Source organism: Pithys albifrons, chromosome 10 (genome assembly GCF_047495875.1).
Source record: "Pithys albifrons albifrons isolate INPA30051 chromosome 10, PitAlb_v1, whole genome shotgun sequence".
NCBI lineage: Eukaryota > Metazoa > Chordata > Aves > Passeriformes > Thamnophilidae > Pithys > Pithys albifrons.
Window position 1 is genome coordinate 8177185 of NC_092467.1, and position 15177 is coordinate 8192361.

Here is a 15177-nt window from a genome sequence, read left to right on the forward strand (position 1 = left end):
TCTATTTCTGCTTCAAACACAGTATTAGCAATACTGATGCATCTCTTTTTTTACTTCTGCATTTCTCAAAATGGGAAATCAATTCTTCTTTTAAAGTTTACTGTCCAACCCACAGTGAAGGTATCTCAGTAAGGGCTGGGTTTTAAGACACACTGTGCACCCAACACTCTCCTTAAATCACTCAGACATGCCAGGTCTATCTGCACTTTTAATAAGGATTTAGAAGTTGAATGTTAAAAGATGTTTTTGTTTTGTGTTTCTTTAGGTGTTAGGGATGGGGGGTTTTTTGTTTGTTTTTGAGGGTTTTTCTAAGGCTTGGCCATACTCACCACAAATGATAAAAAAAAACTACCATTAAAATAAATCCCTTAATAATTACTGCTTTCCAACAGACCGGTCCCTGTAGTTGAACTGTTACTTAATGTGCTTCAGCCAAGCTCTACTATAAAGGAATGGAGACACCCCAGGCAATATTCACACAAGTAGTATTGGAACCAGCTGCTGCAGAGCCACTTCAGGAAAAAAAGGTTTCTCAATTTAATTGTGAAAACAGGAGGAAGCATAAATTTTACTGCCATTAATAACTTCAAGCAATCCCGATATGACTTTACCTCACCCTGATGGCTGGACATGTGCTTTTTGTTAGGTCTTTGCCACATCTGACCCTTATTGTTTGCTCACTTGATCAGGTAAGAAAATGTATGTTTCTTTATAGGATAAACGAGGCCTATTAAAGTCAGAAAAAGCACTGCAGTAGCCTATAAGAAGCTCCATTTTTCAACAGATGTGTGAAGCTCCATAATAAGTTCATTACAAAAAGGCCAAGTGAACCCATAAAGAGAACACATCTACTTTAAGCCTTCTTAAAAGAAACTTTCATAAAAGGAATAGAACATTAAAAACACACAGCACTCCGTTAATTAGAGAGCAAAGTACTACTTGGCTTTTTAAACAGCAGTCAACACGCAATCCAGCTTGGCTGCACACCATATCAAGACTTGATTGTTAAGAAGCCCAACACACAACTGTTTGGCAATTCTCTGATTGCTCATTAAACCTCACTTGTAAAGAATGGAAAAGTATCACAGGAATTTCAGCAGTTCTCAGAAAAGATACATCAATGGACCCAGTAAAGACAGACTCTTCAGTGAGGACTAACTCAGACCATCAAAGTTAAGCTCTGCTCTGTCTAGCGCCAGATTAAATAGTGAACTGAATCATACAATCATAGAATCAATTGGGTTGGAAAAGACCCCCAAGATCATCAAGTCCAACCCTTGGTCCAACTCCAGTCCCTTTAACAGATCATGGCACTCAGTGCCACGGCCAATCGCAGTTGAAAAACCTCCAGGGATGGGGAATCCACCCCCTCTCTGGGCAGCCCATTCCAAGGCCTGATTACTCTCTTTGGAAAGAAGTTTTTTCTGATCTCCAACTTCAATTTCCCCTGGCAGAGCTTCAGCCCGTGCCCCCTTGTCCTATTGCTGAGTGCCTGGGAGAAGAGACCAACCCCCACCTGGCTAGAACTTCCCTTCAGGTAGTTCTAGACAGTGCTGAGGTCACCTCTGAGCCTCCTCTTCTCCAGGCTAAACACCCCCAGCTCCCTCAGCCTCTCCCCATGGGACTTGTGCTCCAGGCCCTTCACCAGCCTAGTTGCTCTTCTCTGGAAGAGAGAGAAGTCTGACCTATTCTGGAGTCTGCAAACTACTGTAGAGCCCTTGGATTTCCGTGCAAGATCAGGTGGCTACTTCTTCTTCATGTGCTCATATTAAGTCTTGAAGCACAGAGAAATTAAGACCATCAGGCCAGGGTGCTCCCATTAACAGGGCACATGGGCTGGGTACATGGTGGGACTGGCAAAACTATTCTGTTGCTACCTGGGACTGACCACACTGTAGTTCAGAGTGTCCTGCAACAAATGCGCATCTCCTTGGCTGAATACAAACCCAAAAAGCCAATTTTCTTTCAGCCACTGTAGTCTGTACTGGAAAACACAAGCCCAGGTGTTCCTCACCACCTAAAATCTTTCTGAGATTGACCCCTTGCCCCTGTGTGGTACTTCCACAGCCAAATGCACAGCCCTTCTGCACCTGGGCATGGTTCACAACTTGTACTGCTTTGTCACCCACCCACTCTCAGCTCACCAGTATCTGTGCAATCAGCCTTCTATTTTTAAAAGCAGCTGATAATTTCAAACAACCAGAAAGAAACACTTAAATCAAACTTCCAAACATAATGGGCTTTCAGTCTCTCAGCATGGCTTGCACTGGATGTGAACGAAAAGAAAATGGCATTTCAGAACAATATGCATTCAGTACACCTAAGAACTGCTCATAAGCTCAGAGAGATGAACACACACATCAGTAAAATATTTGTTCCCTCCATAGAGCCAGACCTACTCCTTTTACTCTTTAAGCAGCAACAGTTTCCACTGTAATAGTTTTTGCAACATTCCCTATTATTTACATCCTTTTTTGAGAGGGGTAACTCTGGATGGGTGGGCACAGAAATGTGGGTACTGCCCAGCACACGTGTGTGCTGCCAGGAGCTGCTTCTGAACGGGGTGCAGCAGGCAGAGTTTGCAGCACCCAGCTGGGTCTGCTGTACAAACTGCCTGCTGTTCTCATGGAGAATGGGAACTATTTGTCTCACTTCACAAAGGCTAAGACACCACTCACACACAGCACAAAATAGCACCCTTATTAGAAGAATGTGAATCACAAGCTGTGCATATATTTAAGAGAGCTGTACTAAAAATTTTGTATTTGGTTTGGCCACTTAACTGAAAAACAGAGTGGATTTGGTCCAAACAAGAAGTGAGGGCTTTTTATTCTTCCTTGTAAACAATGTTGTCTTCTGTTTGCTGCCAGGGCATTTACTTTGGAAACCAAACACACATCCAGGGGAAGAACTATGAAAAGCAGTAACATTTCCCTTGTGTCCAGCAATGAAAGAGCATTTCCAGGGATTAAGAAAACAGATTCATAGCCTTCTTTTAAGTTCAGCCTGACGTTTTCCTCTTTCACTGAGAATATTTTCAACAAGCAAATACACCAAACTCCACCATATTTGGAGCAAGTCACTTCTCTACTGCACTCCATTTGAATTAGGCCATACAAAGCAGTATGAGAATACTATAAAAGTGAAGCAAATTTCCACAGAAGAGTCTGTGACATGATGCTTTGGTCTCTCCTTCACAGGAGGTGAGTGGAGGACACCGAGACTGTGTTTTCCACTTTTCAGGTAAATGTCTAGTTTAAACCATTTGGTGAATTCACATAAGTGCTCCATTAAAGCCACGCTTCACATACACTGGCACTTACAGAACTCAGACAGAGAATGTATAAAAATGAAAGATTGCTGTGTAAACATAATTTCTAAGGATTAAAACAAAGCCACACTAGAAAAAACATGCCCTGCAAGGCCCTGGTGATTCAAAAGTTACAAGCTTTCCTCAGAGAACTGAAGTCACACAAATCAACAAAATCTCTTTCCATCCCTCCTCAAGCAGCCTACATAAGGAGAAACCTGAATACAGCAGACTAGATCTCACAGGCCTCCATAGCTCTGCTCCAGCTTCTGATCTTCAGCTTGAAGCCAAATTTCCCTCAGCTGCACAAAGATCTTCGAGATTTAGTGCATAACAAAGATCAGCTGCAGTTGATTAATGTGGGTGCCTGGAGGCCCCAAGAGGAGTCTTGTCACATACAATACTTGAGACTTGTGAAGAGAAGCCACGAAAACTAGAAAGTGGTGTTGACTGGCAAAACTACATGGGGAAGCAGGCACTGGCACCATTAAAAAGAAAAAAAACTAATTAAAATGGAAACCAAGACTAAGCAGAATTTCTCATGTCCGTGCTTTCAACAGCAGCCTCATTGCTCTGGAGTGCAATGGAAAGAAGATGGTCCTTCTCCATTACATCCACGGCACACTTCCTCCATTCCTGATAGCTCAGCTGAAGCCAGTCCACTCCCTCTGCTTCAGCCTCCACCTACATTTGGGGCCTTCCTGCTCCCAGGCAATGAAGTGTCCCTTGGGAAAGCAGCACATCTTCCAGAACTGCAGCCACCTCAGTGCTCAGCCCTAAACCACTGCCTGACAAACAATGACCTTTAATCTTTGCAATCTCAATTCTCCCCTTAAGCACCTACTACACTCAATGTATACTCATCTCAAACCCAGTGCTAAGGACTCAGAGGCACAGTTTGCACAACAAACTGAGTCAACAAACTTGACCTCTTGGCATTAGGAGCTGTATGGTGGCTTGTCAGCAGCTGTTGTGATGTGTCAGCACTTGCAGATGACCTGCAACTGTGAGCCAAAGGTACTGACTTGAATAATGGGTGTTTAATTCCAAGCAACCTGTATAAATGGGGCATCTGGCACACAATTTTTTATCAAGGTTGCAGACCTCCCTCAGACAGGATACCTTGAGAATTGTTTGGATCACTGTGCCAAGAAGAGTCTCACAGATCACGTGGATGGCTTAAAGAAACAAGTAATAGACAATAACTCTACCTGCATTTTCTCAGCACACCGAACAGTAAGAACTAAGCAATTCTACAGGGAGAAGCTGAGGGCAAACACCATGTGCCTTTGTGCAAGAAAAAAAAAGAGTGAAACACATCCAAGTCAAGGAAAGCAAAGGAACAGTGAATCTAGTGGAAGTCCCAGTAGAACTTGCTGTGCATTACCCTAACAGCCACTTCAGGAACAGAGGCAATTTTACCAGCCAGTTGTTCTGACTTGAACAGCTTTGCACACAGGCATGCTTATAACTCCAGGAGAACAGCACTTGAAAAGCCATTATCCTCTCCACACTGGAATCAAATACTAGAAAGGAGATATTTAACTGATAAATTCAGAGTAACTCTAATATTAAATGGGGAATTTCTGGGAGCAGGGACTTGGGTTATTTGTGTTGTGCCATTGCTGGGGTGACAGGGACCCAAACAGCACAACACCACAGCACCAGCTGCCATAGGAACAAAAGAAAGGGATAAATTCCTGCTCCAAAAAGCTGACAGTCCAAGAGGAACCAAACCACCTAGCCAGATCCTGTCCCAAATGAGAGAAAATATATTTCCTCAGCTTCCACTTCTCCATTCACTTACTATCAAGTAACATTGTCTTGAGGATAAAAAGCATACACAAGAGGGATTCCCAATGCCAATTTGCATCCTCCTAGCTCAGCCCAGAGGGAAATGTCAAGTGCAAATATTGTGGAGCAGAAAGCATAAAAAGATGTGAGGCATTTCAGGATATATCAGGTAGTGTTACATCAATCACTAACAGAATTAAAGCTTACCAAGCAGTGTAAGCTTTCATGGTCTTCATTGAGCAGCAATAAGGCCATGTTGAGGTTGAAAGTAGAACTGAGGAGGCAAACAATCCTAAGAGACTATAGAAGGGTAGGGGAGAAAGCTCATATATTCACTGTTGCATTCCCCTTTTTCCAGCCAATGCCTGGACACACTACCTGTGCTGGATTCAGCACATCCCAAACCCAGTATATTTCAGAAAACCTTAGCAATGTCTTGCATCAGTGTTTCACATATTTAGGGCTCCAGGAGACAAGATCCTCTATTCCCACACAGCAATCCTTAGAGCTAAATCCTTCTAAACATTTAGTGCATCTACCAGAGCAGCCTCCAGGTATCAGCCAAAGAACACACAATGAGGAATAAAAATTCCCTCCTTAGAACTCCAGCATACAACAGTGATCTAAATTGGACTATCCTCTGCTTTTTCCAAACTCACTTATTGCCTCCATGGCTTTCTGCTACGGACAACAAAAAGTTTCACTTGTAACCAAAGTACTCACATGATCTTAACACAAGTTACAGACTGTCAAGCTCCAAGTTTAAAAATCAGTTCTGCCCAGAGTTGAAGCTGACAAGGCTGGGAACGTTCTGATCTGTCCAGACAACTAAAGCTACAAGTATCAAGTTTCATTATAAAATAATACCTATATATATCTATATCTAGTTCATACCTCCATCAGCTAAGCTCTGTGAAGTTGCTGGCTATTTTCCCCAGGTACTCCCCCCAAAATCACAAACATCACTCATGTGTCAGCTCACATGGTTTCTAGGGAGCTTCTCAAGTTATTTGTAAAGACCAAAAGACTCAATCAAGAGTTAAGAGAAGAACCTACCACTAAATCTACTGGAAACCACATTATTTTAAACTTCCATTTAAATCTGCTTGTGACAAGGTAAGAATGCTAAAAAATTGGGAGTTGTGAGAAAGTTCCTTGGCAAAGACAAGAGTGATGTAGCAGCTTTTAGGCACATATGACGATGCAAACGGCTTCACTGTCCCTGATGAAATACCTGTGTTAGACCAAAAAAAACATACCTAGAAGTGCAGTGAGTTTGGGAAGCAAACCAACATGCACCATTTTACTTCTCAGGCCTGTGTCAAAGGAGAGATTTAGTAAGAGTCGAAGAGTGATATTGAGCAGGTCTTCGTGTTCACACGGTACCATTTTCACAAGTTTTTCAACAATATCCATTTCAACCTGTATCAAGAAAAAAAAAATCCATAAACCATCCAAACTTACTTTGTCTTCAATATAAAAGCCCTCTCAGTGTATGATATATTCACATGCCTGGGTATGCAAATACATATCCAATTTGTAGCCATAACAGTAACTGTCCATGCATTTTTATCCGAACTAGTTTTGCTCATGCCTTTGTGGTTGAAGTTTTCTAGACTGGGTTATGGGAAATGTTGATTAAAAAAGTTTTTTGAACCCAACAGTTCAGATGTCTTGGAAATATTAATCACAGTTGGAATACTGCAAGAATGTGGTGAAACATCACTTGCAAAACTAGATTGGGGTGGGGGAACTCATTTAAACTTAAACACAAGCAACCCTGGAGCAACAGTCATTAGAGTCAAAGAGAGACCCAACCAATAAAGACAGAAAATTGGCATGCAAAGAGAATTTGAGACTTTTCATTATGAGTTTCAAATGAACCCTTAGACAGAAGTTTGCATGTGCTCTCAGAAGAGACATGTCGCCCTGTATGTTAATTTAATAAAAGCATGAACGTCATCTTGAAACACGTACCACTCACAAATTAAAAAGTGGAATCCAGGAACTGAGAACTGGTATCAGTTCCTGAGATCATGTTCACTTCACCAGCCAGAAAAGACATCTGAGCATTGACTGGCAAGACTTCAGAAAGTTTTCGTCGTGTTTTAAGCAACATTTCTCTGCTTTTATTTGACATAATCTTTTAATGGATTCATTTTTTGCTTCCCAGATCCTTCTTCGGTCAGAAGGAGGCACAGAAAATTACTTTGCATTCTTCAAACTTCTGCACGTATGTAACAAGTCTTCCAGTTATAAATACACACAGAATGAATACTAAGAAAAGGAACTCCCAACTCTCCCCACACAGCAGAGTGCAATAATCAAACAACTGACTGGATGGCTTTGATCAAAAACAAGCAGATAGCAAGAACTCCTACCTCACTGCTTTGAATTTCATATGGCACTTGACTACCAAAGGAAAGAATGTGCTATAAATACACATGGATTATTCAGTTTTACTTAGAATCAGGTGCTGCACAACTGATCTTTATTCATTTTGCCTTTGACATTTTTGTATTATTGTCCAACATAAATATCAGACCACCTTCTCCTTCACTGGTAGCTTTACTTAATAATACTGTGGAGAAAAATGTATCACCTTTATTATCAGTAAAGAGTGCTCAGACAGCTGACCTGAGGCATCCAAATGTTTCCAAAATTATTTCAAAATTATTGAAACCCTTTGTGATAAAATAAATTCAACAATTTTGTTTCACTTGTCTTTCCACTAAATCAAATGGAATGTAGAAAGTGTGCCAGCCTATCAGTGAGCTGGAGGGCTGATTCTTATTTTCCTAATAAAGTCCCATGTATAAATAAGGCAGATATCTCTTGTCTGCCAGAGTTCAGAGCACAGGCATTCAAAGGACAGTTCCATCCACAAAAATGCAATTAATTCACTATTCTTTTTACACACATTTTTTCATGTCATAATCTATGTGCACAGATAACAATAGATTACCTCTTGGATAAGGAAAATTTATCATTTTCCTGTAACAAATTGGCATAAAGATACAGAAGTGAAATAGCACATCTGTTAAAAGATCAGTAAAGGAAATATTTGGCTAGAGCTTGAAGTCACCAACAAATCATGGTACAATTTCAGAAGTGTAAGACTTCACCAAAAAAAAGCTCAGGAGGAACAGCACTGTCTCCAGTTCTCAGGAGTTACTGGCAGCATGAGAGAACAGCTGTGAGGGAGCCTCTGAAGACCAAGCTGACCTACAAAACAAGTAAACTAATCCAGCAACCTCCATTAAGATAACCACCTCTCTTTCCAAGACATGACATGGCAGAGACAATAATATGTTGTCAAAAGAGTATAATTTGGGGACAAGGTCAAGGGCATCACCACAAGTGCAGTTGTCACAAGACTTTGGGGCATTGGAAATTTGGAATTTCGTGTCTCATATTCTGTTTGGGATTACAGTTCTTCAAAAATGCTTTGCAGTTGGATCTGATTAGATGTTGTGCTTCTTTTCTTTTACTCATTTTACTTGTAACAAAACAGTATAATCGGTGCTAGAGATATTTAGGATGAAGACCAAGATGCCTCCCCTTCCCTCCAAAACACGTGAAGTTTTCAGAACCCCAACTTTTCCAGCATTGCAGTTGAGTGCCTTACCATGTCATTTTTGTTCTCCATAAAAATGCTGAGTTTCTTCAGGAAAGTTACAACGAGGATAAGCAGCTCAAAATTGTCCCGATCCAGTGCTTTCACCAACATATGGACAATGTTCTTGTTTCTCATCTTCAGTTCAATGCGAGTGTCCTCAGCAAGGTTGAGGAGCAGGTAAATTGCAACTAACAAAGGTCAATATCAAGAGATCAAACACAACAGAACTGAACAAGTCTCTGTATACACAGTAAGTGCTGAAGACAAGGCCTTCAGAAGAGTTCCACTCCCTTCCCAATGTATTTTGAAGGAAACCAACCATGAATGCTCTTTATTCCTGTTTGAAATGCATTAATTCTAACAGTGGCTTTGAAAAAAATTAAAATTATGATCACTAGAAGTTTTCTGTATTTTTTTAATTTCCATTACAATAGGAACCATTAAAAAGTCCCTCTTAGTAAGCTTAAGTTTCATCTGGCATTTAGTGCATTTTAGTACAAAAACTGAGATAGAATGACATCTATTCAAATTGAGATGGATACAGGCTAAGTCAGGCAAAGTCAAAAAAAAAACAAATCAAAAGCACAAAACCAAAATACACAACTCCTCCCAAACCAACATCACAAGAATAGAAAATCTGAGTGGAACTTTTGCTGTTCTTCCCCCAAGATGGACAACTTTGTTAAAATTGTTAGCATGGCATCAAACAGCCTGATTAAGTACTTGTCCTCTCCCTGTTCTTTGGCAACTTTTACACATTCATCCACATGTTCAGAAAGTTTAAGGCATCCTGGTTATGACAAGAATCCAACAGAATCCCTTAGTCATGTTTACCAACAAGAAAATAATTTGCTGTTTGGATTAGGTACCTCTGAGTAGCTGTTCCTGCTTGACAACCAGCCCTTTGTACTTCTTGTAAGTTTTCTCATAGTCCTTTTTCAGGGTTTGATTTTCAGGATCTTCATCAAGTGAATTGCAGAAGTTAAGGAGTTCAGAGAAAAGTTATCCAGCCTGGATGACTGATGTCCTCTGAAGTGTTATTGAATCACAAGTAAAAAGCAAGAGATCTATGGAACAGCCAGTGTCAAGACACTACCTCAGCAACAGCCTGCTGCACTGTAACCTGGATTCTCCTTTCCTTCTGATACTGCTTTCCTTCAGATTCCTTTCCTTCAGACATACTGCTGATAAAATAAAACATTATTTTTCTGTGTTGCTTTAGTAACTTTAGCTTAACCTCTTCAGCATCCCAATCTCCTCACTCTTGGTCTTTTTCATATCTGCAATTCTATTTTGGTAAATACAATTTACCTGGTAAATTCTATTGCTTTTACAGAAGTTGCTTTATACTCATCTTGTACAACCCAACAATAGTTATAAAGACAAGTCCGAAGTCATCAAGCTACCCCAGAATAACAAAAGGATATCAGCTTTCTTCTTTTTAGCAAGTTCTTCCTGCCAAAGTTCATGTCTCTTCAGTTCATGGTCTATGATATTCATACAGAGCGCTCCAATTTTGTAGTGTGTGATTATTCCATGAAACTGAGAAAAACTACATTGAAGAAACAATATTTGTGAGGAATAAATGCAAACAACTCCATACCCGCTCTGACATCTGTGCTACCAACAACCCAACACTGTATCACATGAAATATAAAAAAGGTATTTACTATGTGCCCCATTATAACACTTTCCTATTGGAAAACTGTTTCAAGACAAGTATAAATCCTGAAAACACGAATATTTTTCCAGACTTGTAGAAGGGCAAGGAGCAGTTTGTTGTTCCAAGTCAAAATAAAAACACATTCCAGTTTTCATGCATAAAGGAAAATGTTTTCCAATCAGCCCTGTTATCCACACTAAGTGCTTCAGAGCACCCTCTACTCACCAGGAATACAGCAGAGACATCAAATCAAGTTGCAGTGCAAATCCTGTTTGAATTATTTCCAGGCAGGGTATGCTGAGACACTGGCACAGCCAAATAGGAGCAAGCACTCTCTTTTGTTCTGAGTACCATTTCTTCCCTGTAGGAATGCTCACTGAAATAACACATGGCAGCTCAGCCACCTTTTATTTCTGACACAGAGCTACGGGTCAGAATCCTTACTCGTTTCTTCCCAGCTCTCTTACACACTGTCTGACCAGGAGGATTCTTTTTGTTGTTAGTGATAAAATTGAGGCACAAGTATGTTTCTGTCTCAGCAAATTTTATCCCTGCCTCAGTGAAGTTTCATAGTGCAGAAAACAAATGAAAGGCCATTAAGCAGAGCTACATTCCTTATGTCCATATACACAGGGACTCTGCACTCACCTTGAAAAGCAGAAGAAAATATAAATTATATTGGTAGCCAGTTCGATGCTTTGTTTCCAGTCCTCCCTCAGCACTCTGGCCAGTGCTCCCAGTGCAGTTTCTGCAATGAAACAAGATTTAGATAAGCATCAGCATTTCACCTCCCTCCTTTTGCCTTGTGAGCCTCAGAATTGGAGTACACCTTTTACACTGCTCAGTTTTCTAATGGAAGATTTCCTCAGGTATCCCACTTTCCCAAGTCCCACTGCTCACAAGCTCTGTTTGGAGACAGTACAAATAGAGTGTACCCTGGGTGGTCACCTTCTCACAAGCCCTGGGAGGTGGTGACATGCAAGGAAACTGCAACCAAATACTGAAGTTGTCTTAAAATTACCACTTACCTTCAGATCTTGTGGCCTCTGCCAGATTTATGTTCCACACTACATTGTGCTGTCTAAAACACAATTTTCACTTTCAAATCCCCTTTAAATTCTACCTAGACAGACAGTATTTCTTATCCAACTTTCTTTTTATCCTCCCCCAGAACCAACTTCACATTATTTAATAATTTAGTTTATATTTCTTGTCTTATTTATCTCATTTTTGCTTATCTAGCCCCTTTCCACACACACCATGTTACACGATCAGAACAAGAGAAGCTGCAGCTGGGAATGTTAAGCACTGAAATATTTGTAACAACTCATGGGGACAAGCCATTACTTGATGGCTCACCATTGCCCTCCCATTCCATCTTGCTTGCTCACATTGCAGGATAGGCGTGTACTGAAGTCATCATTTTCTCAAGGAATGTGAGGGTATAAGGGCTCAGCAAAAGAGACAAAAGGTGCATGGAAAAAAAATTGTAAAATTAACTTATGCCAGCCTGCAAACTCCCTGTTTTCTGATCGACAGGATACAACAATAGGTTCTCATACTCCAGCAGTAATGCCAGCTGAAGTTAATTTAGCATTAAAATAACTAAGATCAGAAAAACCAGCTGAAGCCTATTGAGGCCAGGAAGACTGCACTGTTGGGCCCATTTAGGAACAAATTCCAGCAGCATCCACTTGTAGAGAGATCCAACTGAGCTCTGACAGCCACCTCATATATGGAGAAACAGAGCCTTGCAAATTAGACAAAACCCCAATTAAAGGTGAACTACTTTTCCCTTGAGAAGAAAGCACCACAAAATAACTGCACAATATTAAGAGAAGTTACCCCTGGGTTTTAAAATTACCATTCAAAAGCAGCTCTTCCAAATTATCAGGATTCCTGGCCAGCTGCAGGACAAGGGCAGAGCCACGCACCTTGTCGGGAATGTCCTCATACAGTAACTCAATGTACTCATCCATGTCATTGATATTGGCAACTTCATCAATCTGAAAGCAGCCAGAAGCAAGAGGTTCACAGAGAGAGGTGGCAATGCAACACCACCAATCACGTTACTCAATCGCAAGACAAAAGAGCACACAGCTTTGAGCAGAGATCTTAGGGAAAAATAAAAGACAAGTTAAAAAAAAAAAAAGAGAACACATCCAGAATCACTGCCAATGAACACCAGTAAATCTGAGAAGATTTAATTACTAAAAACAAAGGATGCTCAGACACAGCTTCCCGAGACCTGTCCAACGTTCCAGACCTCACCCGCTGTCCTGCTGCGCGCTACACTTGGAGGGGCAAGTATGCAAGTCAAATATTTTACCCTTTATGGAGATAATTGTTTTCTATTGTGCAATATATCCAAACCAAGCTCTTTGTTTAAAAAACAAGAAGCAAAAGAAAAAACAAGAATTCAATATTTCCTCTCCCCTACTCTCTTTTGTAACTGTTTCCTGAAGTAGTAAATGGGATTTGCATTTCTCTTCTAACACCAATATTTACCTCTGTTCCTTCAAATGGGGGTGGATCTTTTGGCTTGCTGGATTTCTCTTTCTTTTCTATAAAGAGAAAGACATGGGTGCAGTTAAATTACACACATTTACAGATGACAAACATATCCAGTGTTCTTGTAGTAAATGCTGTGGTTAAATGAAGGTCAGAGTCCTTTTGTGTGCAGCTGAGCTGTCAGACTAACACAGGAATGTCAGGTTTCTGAAGCTGAACAGCCCACAGGGAGCAAAGCAAACCCTCAGGTGACAACTCAGTCTTGATCACTTACAGTCAAGTAAGTAGCTGGGGACACCAAAGGTAATAAACCTCAGTGCAAGCCCAGAGTGACCACACACTTCCACACCGAGATACCTTGGCAGCTTTGATTCTGCTTGTACCCCGTGTCAAAGCTGCCCTGTGAGACACCAAGACAGATACACAGAATAAAAGAGGGGGAATCACCCAAAGCAGTTACAGTCAAAGCACATATAACATTAATATTTCTTTTAAACTTGTCTCATAAAGATAAGACTCCAGCTTTAGAACAAAGCTTACCATTTCAAGAAACCTTGATAATCATAAGGCAATGCAGAATCTGAAGTTAAATATGAAATTGTCCCCTGAGCAGAAAGTTTAAGGTGAATTTAAGATACAAATAGTACCACCGAGATGTCAGGAAATTAAGATTTCAAGAGAATAGAATAGAATCACAGACTATTCTGAGCTGGAAGGGACTCATAAGGATCATCAAGTCCAACTCTTATGTCAATGGCCCACATAGGGAATTGAACCCACAACCTTGGCATTATCACAACCAAGTTTTAACCAACTGAGCTCATCTCAGGGTCAAGAGAGAAATACCCCAAGCTGTCTGATACACTGTACCAAAGTTTGTCAGGCTTTGAAACACTTCTCTCCAGCTTTACAGACTGCAAATTCAGTCCAGGAACATTATCTACCCTTGGACGAGGTGATGACAGAGATCTTTCGAGGAAAATCCTCAAACAGTCTTTTGATGCCACTGTGAGTGCAGATTCAACATGAAGAGGCTGCATCAAATAGCAGAACTTGCACCTCTCAAATACTGCTAAAGCACAAGGCAGTCTGTAAGAACCGTCACCACTAAGTGATTGTTAAAAAGACAGTTTCCTCCAATCTCATTCCAAGACGGTTATTTTTTCCAAGTGTGATTAAACTATCCATCTTCCCCACTGTCACCATCTCTGGAGAACTGGTAACTCATGCAAGTCAGGACCTCAGCTGGAAAAACCCCACACAGCAGTTGTTCAGGGCTGAAGCATCTCAGCCCTGAGCTACTTTGTTCCTGTGTTCCCCACCTTTTCCTGCTGAGGCATCTCTACGGTTCTGCAGGTAGTACAGCAGCTGTTCAACTTCCCCAAGTTTGGAGGGGTGAATGAGCTTGCACTCCTCAACCACCTTTCGAGCCAGGGAACCAATGTCTGTATTTGCATTAAGACTCTTTAGCCGAATGCTGCAACACAGATAGAAAAAAATTAAAAACAGAAAAGAGACTGATCTTCAGTTCTTTGATTATGTTTACACATGAATTTCTTGAAGCAAAAATGATCCTGATACACTCAGTGCCTGTCACGTCAAAGTGGTGGCTCTGAATCCCAAATGGTAACTGTCAAACAGATTTGACAGAGTGTGACTGTCCATCAGCTGACAAGCTGCAACATTAAATGCAGCTGTGGGAACAGATCCCTTACAACCACCTCAGACACTGGAGACAGTAACTGCTTTGCAATATACCCAAAACCAGTGCACAGGACCACAAAGGAGTACTGGACACCAAGAAGTCCAAAATGAGAAACAGTTCTGGGTGTTGCCTGCACAGGAAGGTTTTTGTGCAGGGTCTGGAGTCTCCCACAGTTCTGGCAGACCTTGAGCCAGGTCCACAAGCAATGAGCAGTAAGAAATCACTGTGGGCACTAATAGGATGAATCAAAAATGGAATTCCACCACATTCCAGATGGAAGTTATGTCAATTCATCTGAAAAGTATCTTCTTCTTTAAAGATACTTCCAGTATCTTTAAAAATTCAAGACATCTTAAGGATTCTCTTTTTTCTTCAGTTATTCTTAAGTGCATTCACACAGTCTTTTCCAACCTTAATTCTAGAAAAAATCCAAACTTGCAGCTTGGAAACAAGTTATGATAATTCTCTAGGGGTTTTGCATGGTAAATGTTTTAATGCTCTTAAAATACCAGGCAAAAGTAAAATGCAGCTACTGTAGTGAGTTCACTAGCAGGGGTGGCCAGATCCAAACAACA

The 15177-nt window shown here is 40.8% G+C and overlaps 1 protein-coding gene across 2 annotated transcripts in view; it reads right to left on the reverse strand.

Annotated features, from left to right (window-relative positions):
* The window catches only part of KIFAP3 (kinesin associated protein 3), a 68404-nt gene that overhangs the window by 47918 nt on the left and 5309 nt on the right, over positions 1 to 15177 (reverse strand). For both annotated transcript variants that reach the window (XM_071565366.1, XM_071565365.1), the window contains exons 3-10: positions 14220 to 14374; positions 12895 to 12950; positions 12251 to 12392; positions 11035 to 11134; positions 10151 to 10275; positions 9593 to 9691; positions 8733 to 8911; positions 6364 to 6526 (exon numbers count right to left, since the gene is read on the reverse strand). In XM_071565366.1, coding sequence (XP_071421467.1) covers positions 6364 to 6526; positions 8733 to 8911; positions 9593 to 9691; positions 10151 to 10275; positions 11035 to 11134; positions 12251 to 12392; positions 12895 to 12950; positions 14220 to 14374 — 1019 coding nt within the window. The remainder of the gene's footprint in view (positions 1 to 6363; positions 6527 to 8732; positions 8912 to 9592; positions 9692 to 10150; positions 10276 to 11034; positions 11135 to 12250; positions 12393 to 12894; positions 12951 to 14219; positions 14375 to 15177) is intronic.